Consider the following 13,945-nt stretch of genomic DNA (forward strand, 5'->3'; position numbering starts at 1 on the left):
ATGACCAGGCAGCCGCCATACAAATATCCTCCACTGTCATCCCTCCATGCAGAGCCATGGAGGATGAAAACCCTCTGGTGGAATGTACGCTGAGATTCTCTGGAGGATCCAGTCCAGATGAACTGTAAACTTCAGAAATAGCCTCACACAACCAGTGTGAGAGGCGCTGGGTGGATAGAGGACGTCCTGAAGAGCTGTCCCTGTAATGCACGGACAGATGCTGAGAGCGGCGCAATGCGGCCGTGCGCGCCACGTAACACGAAAAACACGTGCACGGAACAGAGGAGGTGAGATGTTGCTTCCTCCTCTGAATTATGAGGAGGAGGATAAAACCCATCCAAGTTATCACTCTCGATCTGAATGAGCTTGTGCTGCTTTTCAGAACAGGGTTAACTGTTAACTTTTTACTTTTACCTTGTTGTCTGACTTATTTCTAGAGCACTCATTAGCTTCAGTTGTTTTGAAATGTTTGATACTCATCCTGCCACATTAGAAAACCCAAAACACATCTTAACATTCATAACTCAGCATGCTGTGACTTTTGGTTGCAGTATGACTTTGACAAAATTCACTAAAGAATTGTGAAAGATGTCCACACAACTATGAAAAAAAAAAAAGAGTACTGCACTTAATACGCCAGCCAACAAAATATTTACAGCAATCTGTAACACTGGTCTGGACAAAGACCTTGCTTTAACATTGACCTTGATTTGTGATCTTGATCTTGGAGCTGGGGTGATGAAAAGTGTGTGTGACACTTTGTTTAGTGATGATGCATTTGGATGTGAAATTTAGTTAAACTGTCAGAGCAGATCAGACATTAAGGGCAAGACAAGAGAAAGTTTCCATTCATACATACAACGTACAGAAACATACCATAATATGTCCTGCTTTCAACAAATGTATAAAACATAAGAAAACCCTGCCTCACCTGGAGCTCTGCAAGTCGGAGACAATACAAATGTCATTCAAAGTTTAAACGGGTTGCAAAGAGTTGGACTTGGTGTGTCTGAACTGGCATTTTACCATTTTTAACTCTTTACAAACATTTTTAACTCTTTACAAACATTTTTTAACTCTTTACAAACATTTTTAACTCTTTACAAACATTTTTAACTCTTTACAAACATTTTTTAACTCTTTACAAACATTTTTAACTCTTTACAAACATTTTTTAACTCTTTACAAACCTACAGACTAAATTTTTGAATATTTGATCAGAGAAAGTTGAGCTTCACACATTAACTTTTGAGCTGTCTAAATATTCCCAAACTTTTGTAAAGTCTTTACAACTTGTATTTCCACAATCTTTACGTTTTTTATACATGGAAACCGAAAGTTTGTCTCTTTTCAGTGTGTCTCTCAATGCTGTAGGATTTACTGTTGTTGTCTCAAATCCCTCAGAATGCTGTGTGCACACTGCACACCCAAACTCTCATAATACATGAGTTGAATTTTGATTTTTTTCCAAACTGGAAGAGAAAACTTTGTAATGTGTCAAATATACCATATAAAATACTACAGCCTTTATTAAAAAAAGGAAGTCCCAAGTAACTGTTGGGATTTAGAAAAGAAAGTTGGTGACGCTGGACTTTCAGGCAGAAGCTGATTTGAAACCTTTAAAAAAAATTCTACCTTTTCTAGATTGTTATTAAGTCCCATATTCAATTCAATTCAATTCAAAAATACTTTATTAATCCCAAAGGGAAATTATTTGTTGTAGTAACTCATTATCCTCATTTCATTAAGAGATGCTATAGATGCTGATGGCTGTAGGTAGGAAGGATCTCTTGTAAAGGTCCATCCCACAGTGGATCCTAAGAAACTGGCTGCAGATGCCGTCCGATCCGTCCACCCAGACTCGGCTGGCCTCTCGGTTCCCTCGGGCTGTAGGACCGCCTGAATGCTGGGCAGAACTCCTCCCAGAGCGATGGCCACTCCTCCCAGAAGTCTGCCGAGCTCCTCGTCACTGCGGACAGTCAACTGTAGGTGCCGAGGGACGATCCTGTCCTTCAGCTGTCATGAGCCATGTTTCCTGCTATTTCCAGGATCTCAGTGGTCAGACACTCGAGCACAGCTGGCACGTAGATGAGAATGCGTCCACAGAACATCCTTTTCTACTCACTTGAGATTTGGGGCTGTAGTTGAGATATTATTTGAGCTTTTGAGATGTTAATCATTTGTTGTTGTTGTAGAAAACTGCCTTGTTGCCATGGTTACGCATCATAACAAATGTCCAAAACCAAAAAAGTTTCAGTAAAAATCCTTCCTGCTGCACAGCATCTGATACCAGAGGAAACAATCATCCAAAAAATGTGATTTATATCCAGAAAAAGAGGAATTAAAGTTTCCAAAAGCAAAATCTCTGAATGAAAGTAGCAGAGCTGCTCCAACATGCAGCCACCTGGAGCAGCGCAATTCTAGAACATGACTTTTCATATGCCACCTATAACTAATAAAATACTACAGCATATTGTGTACAGCTGTGTACAGAAGAGAATTAGGGCCCTGCGGGGTGGGAGTTGGACTCGGGTCTGCCAGTTGTCACCGATTCTGTTCAATATTTATGGACAGAATGTCTCCGTTCAGCCAGGGGGGTGCAGGGTTTCTAGTTCAGGGCCTCAGGATTCCATCTCTGCTCTTTGCAGATGATGATCCTGTTGGCATCATCGTGCTGTGATCTTCAGCTCTCACTGGAGTGGTTCACAGCCGAGTGTTAAGCAGCTGGGATGAGAATCAGCACCTCCAAATCCAGATCCTCCTAATCAAAACGCCTTGGGATCCTCCCAGAGGAGCTGGAAAGAAAGGACTAGGCCTCCCTGGACCTTCCTTACTCAAGATGCTGCCCCCAAGACCCAATGGATGGATGGATGGATGGATGGATGGATGGATGATGGATGGATGGATGGATGGATGGATGGATGGTTCATGAGGTATTTTGCTAACAGACAAACACACGGAGAAAACCATGGTCTGTGTATTTTATTACATCAGATATTTGTTTCTATAAACCTGCTGCAGTCAGTCTTTGTAATCGACTACACCTTTATGTATTTGTCACAAAGATTTAAAACATTTTAAAAGTTCGCAAGACAGAGAAAAAAGCTGTAATGCTATTGAAAAGGGATATTTCTTTGATTAAACACATTTGGAAAAGTTCCTCGTGTTGGCAACTAGCTAAGTGAAAGTCCGCACGTGCGATCAAATGAACGTTTGGGATTTGAAACACACAAAAAGGAAGTATTCAAAAAAAAAAGGCTTCTTACCGCTCGTATTTTAATTTCAACCACCACTTTAAACGCTCTTGTAGTCATTTATACTCTTCTTTGAGAGCCTGAATCAAACAGTAGTCTTGTTCTGTTTAGCCGTCAGCTTTTACTGTCGCCATGGTTACCGCCACTTCCGGGTTTGGTTACTGGGGCAACGATAGGCCCCTTTCCCAGACCGCAGGCGTGATGGCTGACCTCATCAGGTATCAGATTACCAAATGTATGATTGTGTTAGCAAAATATCTCATAAACCAGTGGAAAGTTGCTAATGATTCTCCCAGAAGGAACCACTGAAGACTCTTCTACAAATCATCTACTTTTGGAGTCAAATCATTTAAAATCCTGGAGATCTTGAGTTTATTATCTCGGCCACATTTACAGATGATGAGCTAAATCTTGGTGTGGTAGTGGCTGACATTCATCCTCATTACATACTCTGAGTATTAATAAATCTCATGAGAGCTTGCATTGTTGCACAAATAAAACATATTTACATAATGACTTAATCTAACTCTGTCATGTTAAACTTAACTCGGTGCATAATGTTTCAGGAGAAAGTTGTAGCGTTGAAATGTGCTTTCAATACATGACACGGTTCTGCAAACACAGGAAGAAATGTTTTTATGATGCTTGACATTTTTACATTTTTCCTCTTAATGGTTCCGTTTGGCACGTCTCACAGCTACAGCTTGCAGGTCCAAAAAAATAAATTAATTAAATGAACTGAATTAAGTTTGTAGCACGTCATAGCCCTTATCAAGAGAAGAACTGAAAAAGCTGACTTTTCAATAAATATGCAGTAAAACACAAGAAGTTTGGAACATAAATTTTCATTAAAAAAAAATAATTTTTAGGTTTTCTCATTATTCAAGTCCATTTGTCCGATACATTAATCTCTAGTCTCCGTTGGCTCCGTTGTGTCTGGGTCAGAATCAGAATGGGAATCGTGGTCCTCGTCTTTTTCTGGAGTGTTTTCTCCATCCTGGTTGACGGCCACAGCTCCTTTTCTCTGAGGCAGGATGGTGAAGAAAGCTTCCTGCCAGCTGCCCTTCTCCAGATATGCCAGGATGATCTCAAACACTGCAGGACACATGAACATTTAGTTATAAAGCCCTTTACAACAAACCAAAGGTCAGCAAAGTTCTTCACGGTACAAAAGTTAAAAGGAACAATGACAATATAAAACGACGCCAAGTATTAAAATACTGCCTGAATAAAAAGGCTCAGGTCAGTGATGGTCATGAAGAAGTTGGTTCCACGGTCTGAGTGTGGCGATCAAAAGGCTCCGCCACCCCACCGCTTGTATTTGGACTTTGGGACAAACAGTAAAGATGTATTAGTTGTCCTTAAAGTCCTCCCTTACTCACAGAAAGCTACTAGATCAGCTAAACCATTGCAACATTGTCCAAAACCCAGAATGATGGGCTGCCTTCAGGCCCAGACTTCCCTTGAAAGAGAACTGTGACCGAAACACGATTTTCCTGGTTAAATAAAATGGTAAAAAAAGGAATGAATAAAAAAAGAAGGTGGGGCTAGTAAGATGGTTAAAGTAAATAGGAGCTTAAAATCTATTCTAAAAAGGATTGGAAGCCAATGGAGAGAGAACAAGCCGATGTACAGAGGGATCTGAACAGTGAATGTTTGTAGTTTTGAAGACGAGTGTTTTTCTGAACTGGAATTGAACAGAGAATGAAACTAAACCTTAATGTTATTGAATATCCAAAAGGTAGGACTTAAGACTGTGGAGAAGAACACAGGTTTTTTTGTTTCGTTTGTCTGAGGCAGCACAGAGTGACGGAGCCTGGTTAGTGGAGGGGGACATTTTATCCACCCCCAGGTGCAAGGGAGGAGCCAGGGGGTGGATAAATGGTGGCCTTGGCCACCATCAATTAATCTTCGGCCACCCCAATTATTTGAGGAAACTATACTTTCAAGCAATATAAAAACTAGAAACCAGTTTCCTTAAATGATCGGGGTGGTTAGTTTACATACAGTATATATATCACCTCCAAACCCCTCCACGGGTCTGCACATGGCAGCGAGCCAGGTGAAGAGGGAGCTGAAGAGGCTCAAACAGAGAAAGGCTGCTGGCCCAGAAGACATGAGCCCTCATGTGCCATCCAGCTCTGTGGAGTTCTGCAGCACCGCTTCAACATAAGTCTGCACCTTGAGAGTCCCAGTGCTATGAAAAACATCCTGTCTGGTCCCAGTGCCTAAGAAAGAATGACCTATAGCACTGGGTGACCACAGACCAATAGCAATGACCTCTCATCATGAAGGTCATGGAAAGACTGGTCCTAGCTCACCTGAGATTACTGGTACGCTCGTCACAAGACCCTCTGCAGTTTGCATACCAGCCAAAGGCTGGAGTTGATGATGCAATCATGTGTGTGTTGCAGAGGGCATACAACTTCCTGAGTAGACCCAACACCTCAGTACACATCGTGTTCTTCGACTTCTCCAAGACCTTCAGCACCATCCAGCCCAGGCTGCTGAAGGCCACACTGGAGGACTTGCTGGTAGATGCTCCCATGGTGAGATGGATAGACCAGTATCTGATGGGCAGGCCACAGTTTGTGAGATGACAGAACTGTGTTTGAACGTATGATCCGCAATGTCAGGGCCCCCCATTCATCTTCACCTCCTTCACCACAGACTTTAGGTTCTGCACAGTCGTGTCAGCTCATAAATATTCTGATGACACAGCCACTGTGGGACGTGTGGAGGGAGGACAAGAGGATGAGTACAGGGACCTGGTGGATCGCTTTGTGAGGTGGAGTGTGGAGAACCACTTGCAGCTGAATGTGGAGAAGACAAAGGAACTGATGAATCATTTCAGGACGGATAAGCCAGCACCATCTCCAGATACCTGGGTGTCTATCTGGATAACAAACTGGATTGGTCCACCAACGTCATTGCAGTGCACAGGAAGGACATGAGCCGACTCTACTTCCCGAGGAGGTTCAGATCATATGGAGTCTGCAACATGATGCTCCAAATCTTCTGTCAGTCTGGAGTGGTGAGCACCATCTTCTATCCTACGATGTGCTGGGGGGCAGGCATCAAAGCAAAGGACGCCAACAGACTGAAAACGTCACCAAGAAGGCAGAGTCTGCTGCGGGATCCAAGCACCTCTGGAGGAGGTGACTGAGAACAGGATGCTAGCCAACCTGCGGCCATCATGGACAACAACTCCCACCCTTCCACCAAACTGGAGACAATCTGAAGAGCAGCTTCAGCAACAGACTACACCAACCCCACTGTTCAAAAGAGCAGTACAAGAAATCTTTCCTGCTAACTGCGGTTGAATTATCCAATTTATCTGCCTCATGATGTGATTAACGTTGGACTCAAACTAATTCTGTTGATCATCTGTGGTTTATTCAACAATGTTACTGTTTGTTTGTGCACATCTGACAGTGCACTGTCCTCACACCACGTCATTATGATGCGTTTAATGTTTGCACCCGTTTTAGGTTGTGTTTTCAGTACTTGTCTTAACCCGTGCTGTTGTTGCTGCTGTGACAATCTACGGTAATTTCCTCAAGATTGGAATTGTTTAAAATCCTTACCATGGTTGACTGCTAGAACTTTCCGACTGTTCATTTTAACAAAACTGCTGAGAGGAAGCTGTGCGTGTTCAATCCCAAGCTCCTTCGCCCTCTCGTAGGTAATCCCCTGCAAAAGAGAACCCCCTGCAGGTCAGAAACAATCAAACTAGCAACCAGAGTGTGTATCCGCGCCAACAGGCCATACTATAACCCCCGTCTGGATTATACCTGGGTTTACAGGAGCCTACACTAGATTATACCCTGGGTATACTCTGGCCTAGGCCAATTTATAGTCCGGGGTATAACTTGGTATAACTTGGCCTAGGCCGATTCATATCCCTCAGGCCAGATTATGGGTATATAGATGGGTACATTCTGGCCTGGGGGAGTAGAGTCTGGCCTAGGCTATTTTACACCCCTGGGAACAGTTTGGCTAAAGAGCCCAGGGTGTACTCTGGCCTGGGCCAAACTATACCCAGGTTTAATCTGGACAGGGGCTAATTTGGCCAGTTACACTGGGACACTGCCTGGCTCACCTTGTGATGGTTGTGGTCCACCAGGCCTCCGATCACATAAGCCTTCTGTTGGTCCAGTTCGTCCAGCACGTTGGGAGAGTCCGAGGTTAGGTAGACCAGCTCATCCTTGGCCAAAACCTCACTGTAATGTTCTGTTTTAATGGTAATGTCCTGCATGCACATATACACACAAGACTTACTCACAGAGACAAATAACCTTTAACAAGAAGAACTGACAGGGTTGAACAGAACCAGATGACTTTTTGTTTTCTTGAGAAACCCTAAAGAGAGAACAAACATCTGCATCACCACAGTGAGCTGCAACATATTCATCCTTTTTGACATTTTCTCTGTTCTGTTTGCTTATAACTTGGAAATTCAAAGTAAAACAAGCGGTGCACTGATGTCTCCCATCGCTGAGGGATTTGAATAATGAATGTAGTTTTGGAGACGAGTGTTTTTCAGGACTGAAACTGAGCAGAGGATGCGAGTAAACCTAAATGTTTTTGGTGCAAGACATTAAAGTGGATACAAACTACACTGTGGAGGAGAAGGGGGAGGTTTTTTTTTTTTTTAGGTCTGAGGCAGTGCAGAGTGATGGATCCTGGAGAGTGGATCCAACTTTATGCACCATCAGGTGCAATGGAGGAGCCAGGGGGTGGCCAATGGTGGCCTTAGCCCTTATTGATTAATCTTTGGCCACCCCAAATATTTGAAGAAACTTCACTTTTAAGCAATATAAAAACTAGGAAGCATAGTTTCCTCACATGATAGGGGTGGTGAGTTTACATATATCCAGGTCTCTCTTGTAAATGAGTCCTCGTGGCAAAGTGGGACTAACCTGTTTTAATAAAAGCTGAATGAATATATGATGGTGGCCATTTTGGATTTTGACGTAACAACCTAATTTTTGAAATGAACCTTTCTTACTGCTAGATGCAGCCACACACCAAAATGGAAGATGGTACTTCACGTTTTTCTAAGTTATGCTAACAACATGCACCAACAGACTGATGGAGTGTATTGGGCAGATGTGGCTGAGTGGTTATAGCAGTCGTCCTCCAGTGGTGGAGTTGGGGGTTCAATTCCACCAGCAGTCACATTTTGAAGTGTCCCTGGGCAAGACAATGACCCTCTAATCGTCTCTGATGTGTGTCCCATCAGTGTATGAATGTGATAAAGCTCTGATTATTCTTTGTAGAGATCTAGTAGAGAGCTGTATGGATGTGTGAGTGGAGGTAAATGAGGCCCAGATTGTTGTAAAGAGCTTTGAGTATCTTGATTAGATAGAAAGATGTTATAGAAGTACAGTCCATTTACAATTAAATGTTTTTATATTCATTTATACACCTACAGCAACTATGAAAGCATAGAAAACTGGAGCCTATACATTTATCCCTCACGCAACCAAACACCACCTGTTGCAGCAGCTCCAACATCAAGTCTCCATGATCTCCATCCAGCTAACCTCTGGGATGTTTGTCCGGTCTTCATGACCTGCGTAGAGACCACCCTAGCCTTCCTGCTGTCTTCAGCTTGGTGGGAGATGTTTCTATGAACGTGTGTTGAAATGCTGCTGGTCGTGGGCTCCATCAGAACAGGTGTACAGAGATCACTGATCCCACTGAAACAATTATGTGACTTGAAGGCAACAGATGGAGCTTCAAAACTAAATGGGTGAATGCATCTGAACACAACTTTTGACTCCGATTTAGTTTAGAATGATTTAAAAAAGGATTAAGATAATTTTCTTCATAAATCTTGAGCAGCACTTACAACCAGATTGAACATTGATACCAAATGTGGTGAAAATCTTTGCTACCCACTGTAAGTGATGGCAGATCGGGGGGGGTGTTGCCATGAAAATAACTACATTTGGTGTTTTTGTTTCATGTACAACACCAAGCATTTAATAAATATATAAATAAACAAGCATCAGACTGGTTGTGAGCACCTTCCAGTTTACCCATCCTTTGTCCTTCTCGTCCATGCTCTGTTTCAGCTGTCCGCCCATGCTCGTGAGATAAAACTGAAGAATTGAGAGCAGAGGAAATGAGTCACAGCTGCTCTGAATCTTACACACTCCTGCTGATTCACTTGAAACCACACATTTACATGCACTGTGTAACCAGGTTTTATTCTCACAGACAGCAAATTAGACTAAACCTGTCCTGCTCCGGGGGAGAATTTAACCCCGTTTCAAAAAGAACGAAGGGCGATGCTTTCTTCTGATTAAAGCTCCTGTTAACAGGGCACCAGATCTAACGTATCGACTTTGATCAATTGATTCATTCAACCTTAATGCTCATCAGAAAGCTGAGAGCCGAACCTGTTCTTTACAGGGAATTTTCAATCATAATATGTTACCAATAAAATACACTATTGTTGACTTCGAAAACCATCAAAATAAAATCACAAAGCACAAAATCAACAGAAAAACAAGTAAAACCCTGAAACTTTGGGGAGAATCTTGTTCATCCAACTCTGAATTACCTGAACCTTAAAGTTGTCTCCACTTCATGATTTAACCAAGAGAATGCTCTAAAGCAGGAATTAACCCTTTACGATCTGAAGGAAAACTTTGATTAGAAGTTCATCTAAAGTATAAAAAAATCTGTTTGAAATTAGGATCCATGTTTGGATTTGACATGTGCAAGAATACACGCATGGTTCGATCATTTTCACGACTAATTTAGGTCAGGAGAATGTTAGTTTGATGAAGGGTGAGATTGGAAGTGAAGATTTTTATCACCTTGCATGAATGGACCAACTTTTATCACCAGACAAGAAGACAAGGTCTTACTGTGGTTGGACAGGACTGGGTTAGTCCTCCCTGGAAATGATGCTGAGCAGACGAAGAGTCTGGAAGGACGGCAGGACCCGCGAGTCAACTGTTGAGGTCAACAGCTCGTGTGGAAGGTCATCCAGGAGGGTTAAGGGGATGGAGATAATCTTTAACTGGACTCATCTCTTGAGGCTACAAACTGTCCTCCTGGACCCTGCAGCTCAAACACTTTCTTAGTTTTTAGCAGCAGTGTCTTTAAACTCCCAGACATTCGTCAAATGTTTTGGGTTTCCTTCCACAACAACAAGCTGCAGTTTTGTCTGGTTCCTCCTGACAGAACAGAAGTGGTGGAGCTGAGTCAGGTTTGTAGGCCATCTCGCTCACATCCAACAGTTTGAACCTTCAGGCCAAGGATGAGCCCGCTCTGTGAAGGTCCATGATTCTCTTCCTGAGTTTATGAATGAGTTCTTCTGATTTTCCCATGATGCCACACAAAGAAGCAGTGTGTTTGAAGTGGCCTCCAATTTACTTCAAATGCCGTCAACTAACCAATCAAAAGCTTCCAAAACCATGACATCATCACCTGGGCTTTACGTAATCGTTTAAAGACTTGGTGTGTGTGAACTTGAGACTTTGAAAAGAGTAAAACATTTCCTCTCATTATTCCAACATTTAGCAAATAGAAATCATTTTGTGAATCCTAACTGACCTAAACACGAGACGGTTCAGTCTAATTTAGTTTCTGACAGCGAGATAAAACCGTTATGTGTTTGTTTATATATAGTATGGTGTATGGAAACATCTGGGGTCAGCTGTGAATGCGTCAGGCACCACTAACCTGCACAGGATGGGAGGCTCGTCTGTTCTCGGCGTAGCACCTCTGAATCTGTTTGTGAAGTTTCCGAACATCCTGAAGAGGCAAAGATAGCAGTAAGGAGGTGTCTGGTACATGTCCCATTTTAACACCCAGTCCCTCAGTCTGGTTACCTAAAACCATGACAACACCCACGTACCTTGACGAGCATGAGGCTGTCGAAGCCGCAGTCCACCACGAGCCTCAGAGAGCTGGGCGTCACGTCTCGACGTGGACGTTTCCTGGCACTCTGACAGTCTCCTGTCTCCTGCTCCGGTTGACTCTGTCTCTGCTGCCGGCGCTGCAGCTTCCTGTCCTTTCTTCTCTGCCTGAAGGTGACACAAGGCAGCCACTGATGATCCCACATACTGGTTAGCTCGACCCGGCACAGGTTTCTAAGAGCATTCTGTATCTAAGCAGAGTAAAGATGAAAGTACTGGTCCTCTCAGGTTGGGTCACAACAGGAGGTTTCTATGAGTTTCTTTGTATGAGTACAGCACAACGGTTCTTAATGCAGTCACGTCTGCAGGACGGGTGAACACAAGTCTCCAATTTGGGTTCATTCTTGCACCCTTTCTAAAGTGAATTTCTCTAAATTCACTGAATGGTTTTATATTACCGTATTTTCCGCCATACACGTTGCACGCCCTATAAATCCCATCAGTCCATATAAGTCTAATAAAGTGGAAAATAAATACATTGCTGGCACCGCTGACAACCTGGAAATGTGGGCCGGTGTTGTGCCAAAAATCAACAGGCTGCCAAATGGCGGCCGCTGGGGCGTGCACGGGAGGACTTTAACAAAAATTTAACAAGACTAACACCTAAAAACAATTATTTGTTTGCTCGAAATTATAGTAAAAGTGTGTCTCAGTTGAACTTTTCCTTAATAAATGCACTTTGACAGTCAAATCAGCTGCATTTCAAAAGCTGATTTGTGGCCGCTGGAGCGCGTAAAGGGACGACTTGCTGTGCATTTCTTCGCTATTTAACAAGATAAACACCTAAAAACATTTGTTTGTTTGCTCGACTTTATAGTAAAGATGTGTCTCAGTTGAACTTGTACTTAATAAATGCATTTCACTGGTCAAATTAGCTGCATTTCACCAGGGTGGTGCAGTGAAATGAAGCTGATTTGACATTTGCTCCAGGCGAGCTGGACGAAGGTGGCAGGCTATGGCAAGCTGACTGTGTCATTAATGGCCACTTTTACCTAGTGAAGTAACTTGGCATGTGACAGTAACACAATGTAACAGTGACACAATGGCATGCCATACCATTCGAGTGCCATCTAGTGGCTGAAAATGGTATTATTCAGTATTTCAGTTCGAATAAATGAAAACGGTCATATCTCAGCCAAAAATTGGTTTATAAATATGGGGAAAAAAACTAATACGTCACTTTGGCGTATAAGTTGCATGGCATGCAAATTATGTAAAATAAACACGACTTATAGGGTGAAAAATACAGTACTCACACCTCAGATGAAAATATATATATATTTTAATCTTTCCTAAAGAAACTACATCTGCTTACAACGTGGATAACCCCTGCCCATCAGGCCTGTTTAATGGCAGAAATTTTAACCGTAAAGAGTTAAAAAAAAAAAAAAAGGATGTGGGTGGCCCTTATATCATCATCCCTTTATTTAACCAGATAAAACCCCATTGAGACCAAGATCTCTTTTCCACGGGCGACCTGGCCTAGAGGTCAGCAGCACACGTCATAATAATCACAACAATTAATGATCTTAGCCGTGACTAAAACACAATGGTTAAGAAAGTGAAAGCAATAATTAAAAACATAGACAACAAGAAAATAAGAAAAGTGAAGAAAACAATTAAAACCATTAAATCCAGTTTGGTTCAGCTTGGGTTTCCTGACCTATCCCTTAGTTATGCTGCTATAGGGTTTGGGTCTCACTCTGCTGCAGAATGTACTCGCTCTACTCTTTATATTTGTAACTGACATTATTGCAGCAATTAACTTTATGTTTTCCTTCAACCAACACCCCCCCCACACACACACACACACACCCCACCACCACCACCACCCTCCCTTGCCTCTGTGCCGCGCAGGATGAAGAAAATCTGCTGGTTTGCTTAGACAACTTTTTATTGATTAACATTTTTTAAGTAGACAACTTATAATTGTATTATAATTAAATTAAACTGAATAAATGTAATTGGGTTTGGCTCGGTTTTGATCTGCATGTAATTTGTTATAAATGGGGCTTGAACTAAACTCCCCCTCGCAAACCCTCAAACAAAGCTACAAAATAGGTAAAGAAAGAAACATCAACTTTTAGAATGTTTTAATTTTTATTCACTATATTTAATTAATTATCACAACTGCTGAGCATAAAAATGTTATTAACCAACATTTTTTAATTTAAACACTGAATTATATTCCCACTGAAAAAAAACTTTTCAACAGTTGACAGAAGAACAAAACAACAGAAATCTAACCTCTCTCTCTCTCTTATTATTATTACTATTTTTTTATTTTATCTTTTCTCCCGCTTTGTGGGACCCTAGCGCCCCCTGGCGGCCACCAAGGGGGCCGCGGCCCCCCACTTTGAAAGTCTTTAATTGTTCCCACCTCACCTGTTCCCACCTGTTTTTAAATGACTGTGACAGACTCACTTTCGCAGATCCCGTTCGTCCTCCCATTTCTGCTGCTTCAGAAGCTTCTTCTTTTGCCTCTTGGATAAGTTTGGGTCTTCTCCGTTACAGTCCCCGCTCCCCTGGCCGCTGCTGTTCTTCTCCTGCCGGTCCGGAGCTTCAGTTTTCCCGCTGTCATCAGCCGAGATGACCGATGACTGCTCGCTCATGTCGCTGTGAAAACGAACCGCAGAGTCCTTTATCACCGCACCAGAAAAACAAAAATACTCCGCTGGAATGATGCTCTCTACACGTTACAGCGTGGCGCACACGTGACGTCACTCAACAGCGCCAGCTGCCTTCAAAGAA

The 13,945-nt window shown here is 42.5% G+C and overlaps 1 protein-coding gene across 1 annotated transcript; it reads right to left on the reverse strand.

Moving 5' to 3' along the window:
• Positions 1–4,066: 4,066 nt before the first annotated feature.
• On the reverse strand, positions 4,067–13,914 carry trmt10a (tRNA methyltransferase 10A). The gene is made up of 7 exons (XM_037682167.1): positions 13,619–13,914; positions 11,134–11,302; positions 10,959–11,030; positions 9,290–9,364; positions 7,357–7,506; positions 6,842–6,947; positions 4,067–4,349 (listed from the first exon to the last, which is right to left on the reverse strand). Exons 1-7 carry the CDS (start codon positions 13,804–13,806, stop codon positions 4,159–4,161), a joined length of 951 nt encoding a protein of 316 aa, XP_037538095.1. The 5' UTR covers positions 13,807–13,914; the 3' UTR covers positions 4,067–4,158.
• Between the last annotated feature and the right edge of the window lie 31 nt (positions 13,915–13,945).

Source organism: Nematolebias whitei, chromosome 1 (genome assembly GCF_014905685.2).
Source record: "Nematolebias whitei isolate Nwh7 chromosome 1, NemWhi1, whole genome shotgun sequence".
Lineage (NCBI taxonomy): Eukaryota > Metazoa > Chordata > Actinopteri > Cyprinodontiformes > Rivulidae > Nematolebias > Nematolebias whitei.

Excerpts from the sequence above, each read along its gene's own strand:
- trmt10a (XM_037682167.1), bottom strand. The coding sequence starts at position 13,806 with ATGAGCGAGCAGTCATCGGTCATCTCGGCTGATGACAGCGGGAAAACT. Across the intron at positions 9,365-10,958 it reads GAGCCTCCCATCCTGTGCAG|TTTTATCTCACGAGCATGGG; the intron begins GTTAGTGGTGCC and ends TCAATTCTTCAG. Across the intron at positions 4,350-6,841 it reads AGTTCTAGCAGTCAACCATG|TGTTTGAGATCATCCTGGCA; the intron begins GTAAGGATTTTA and ends TGTGTCCTGCAG.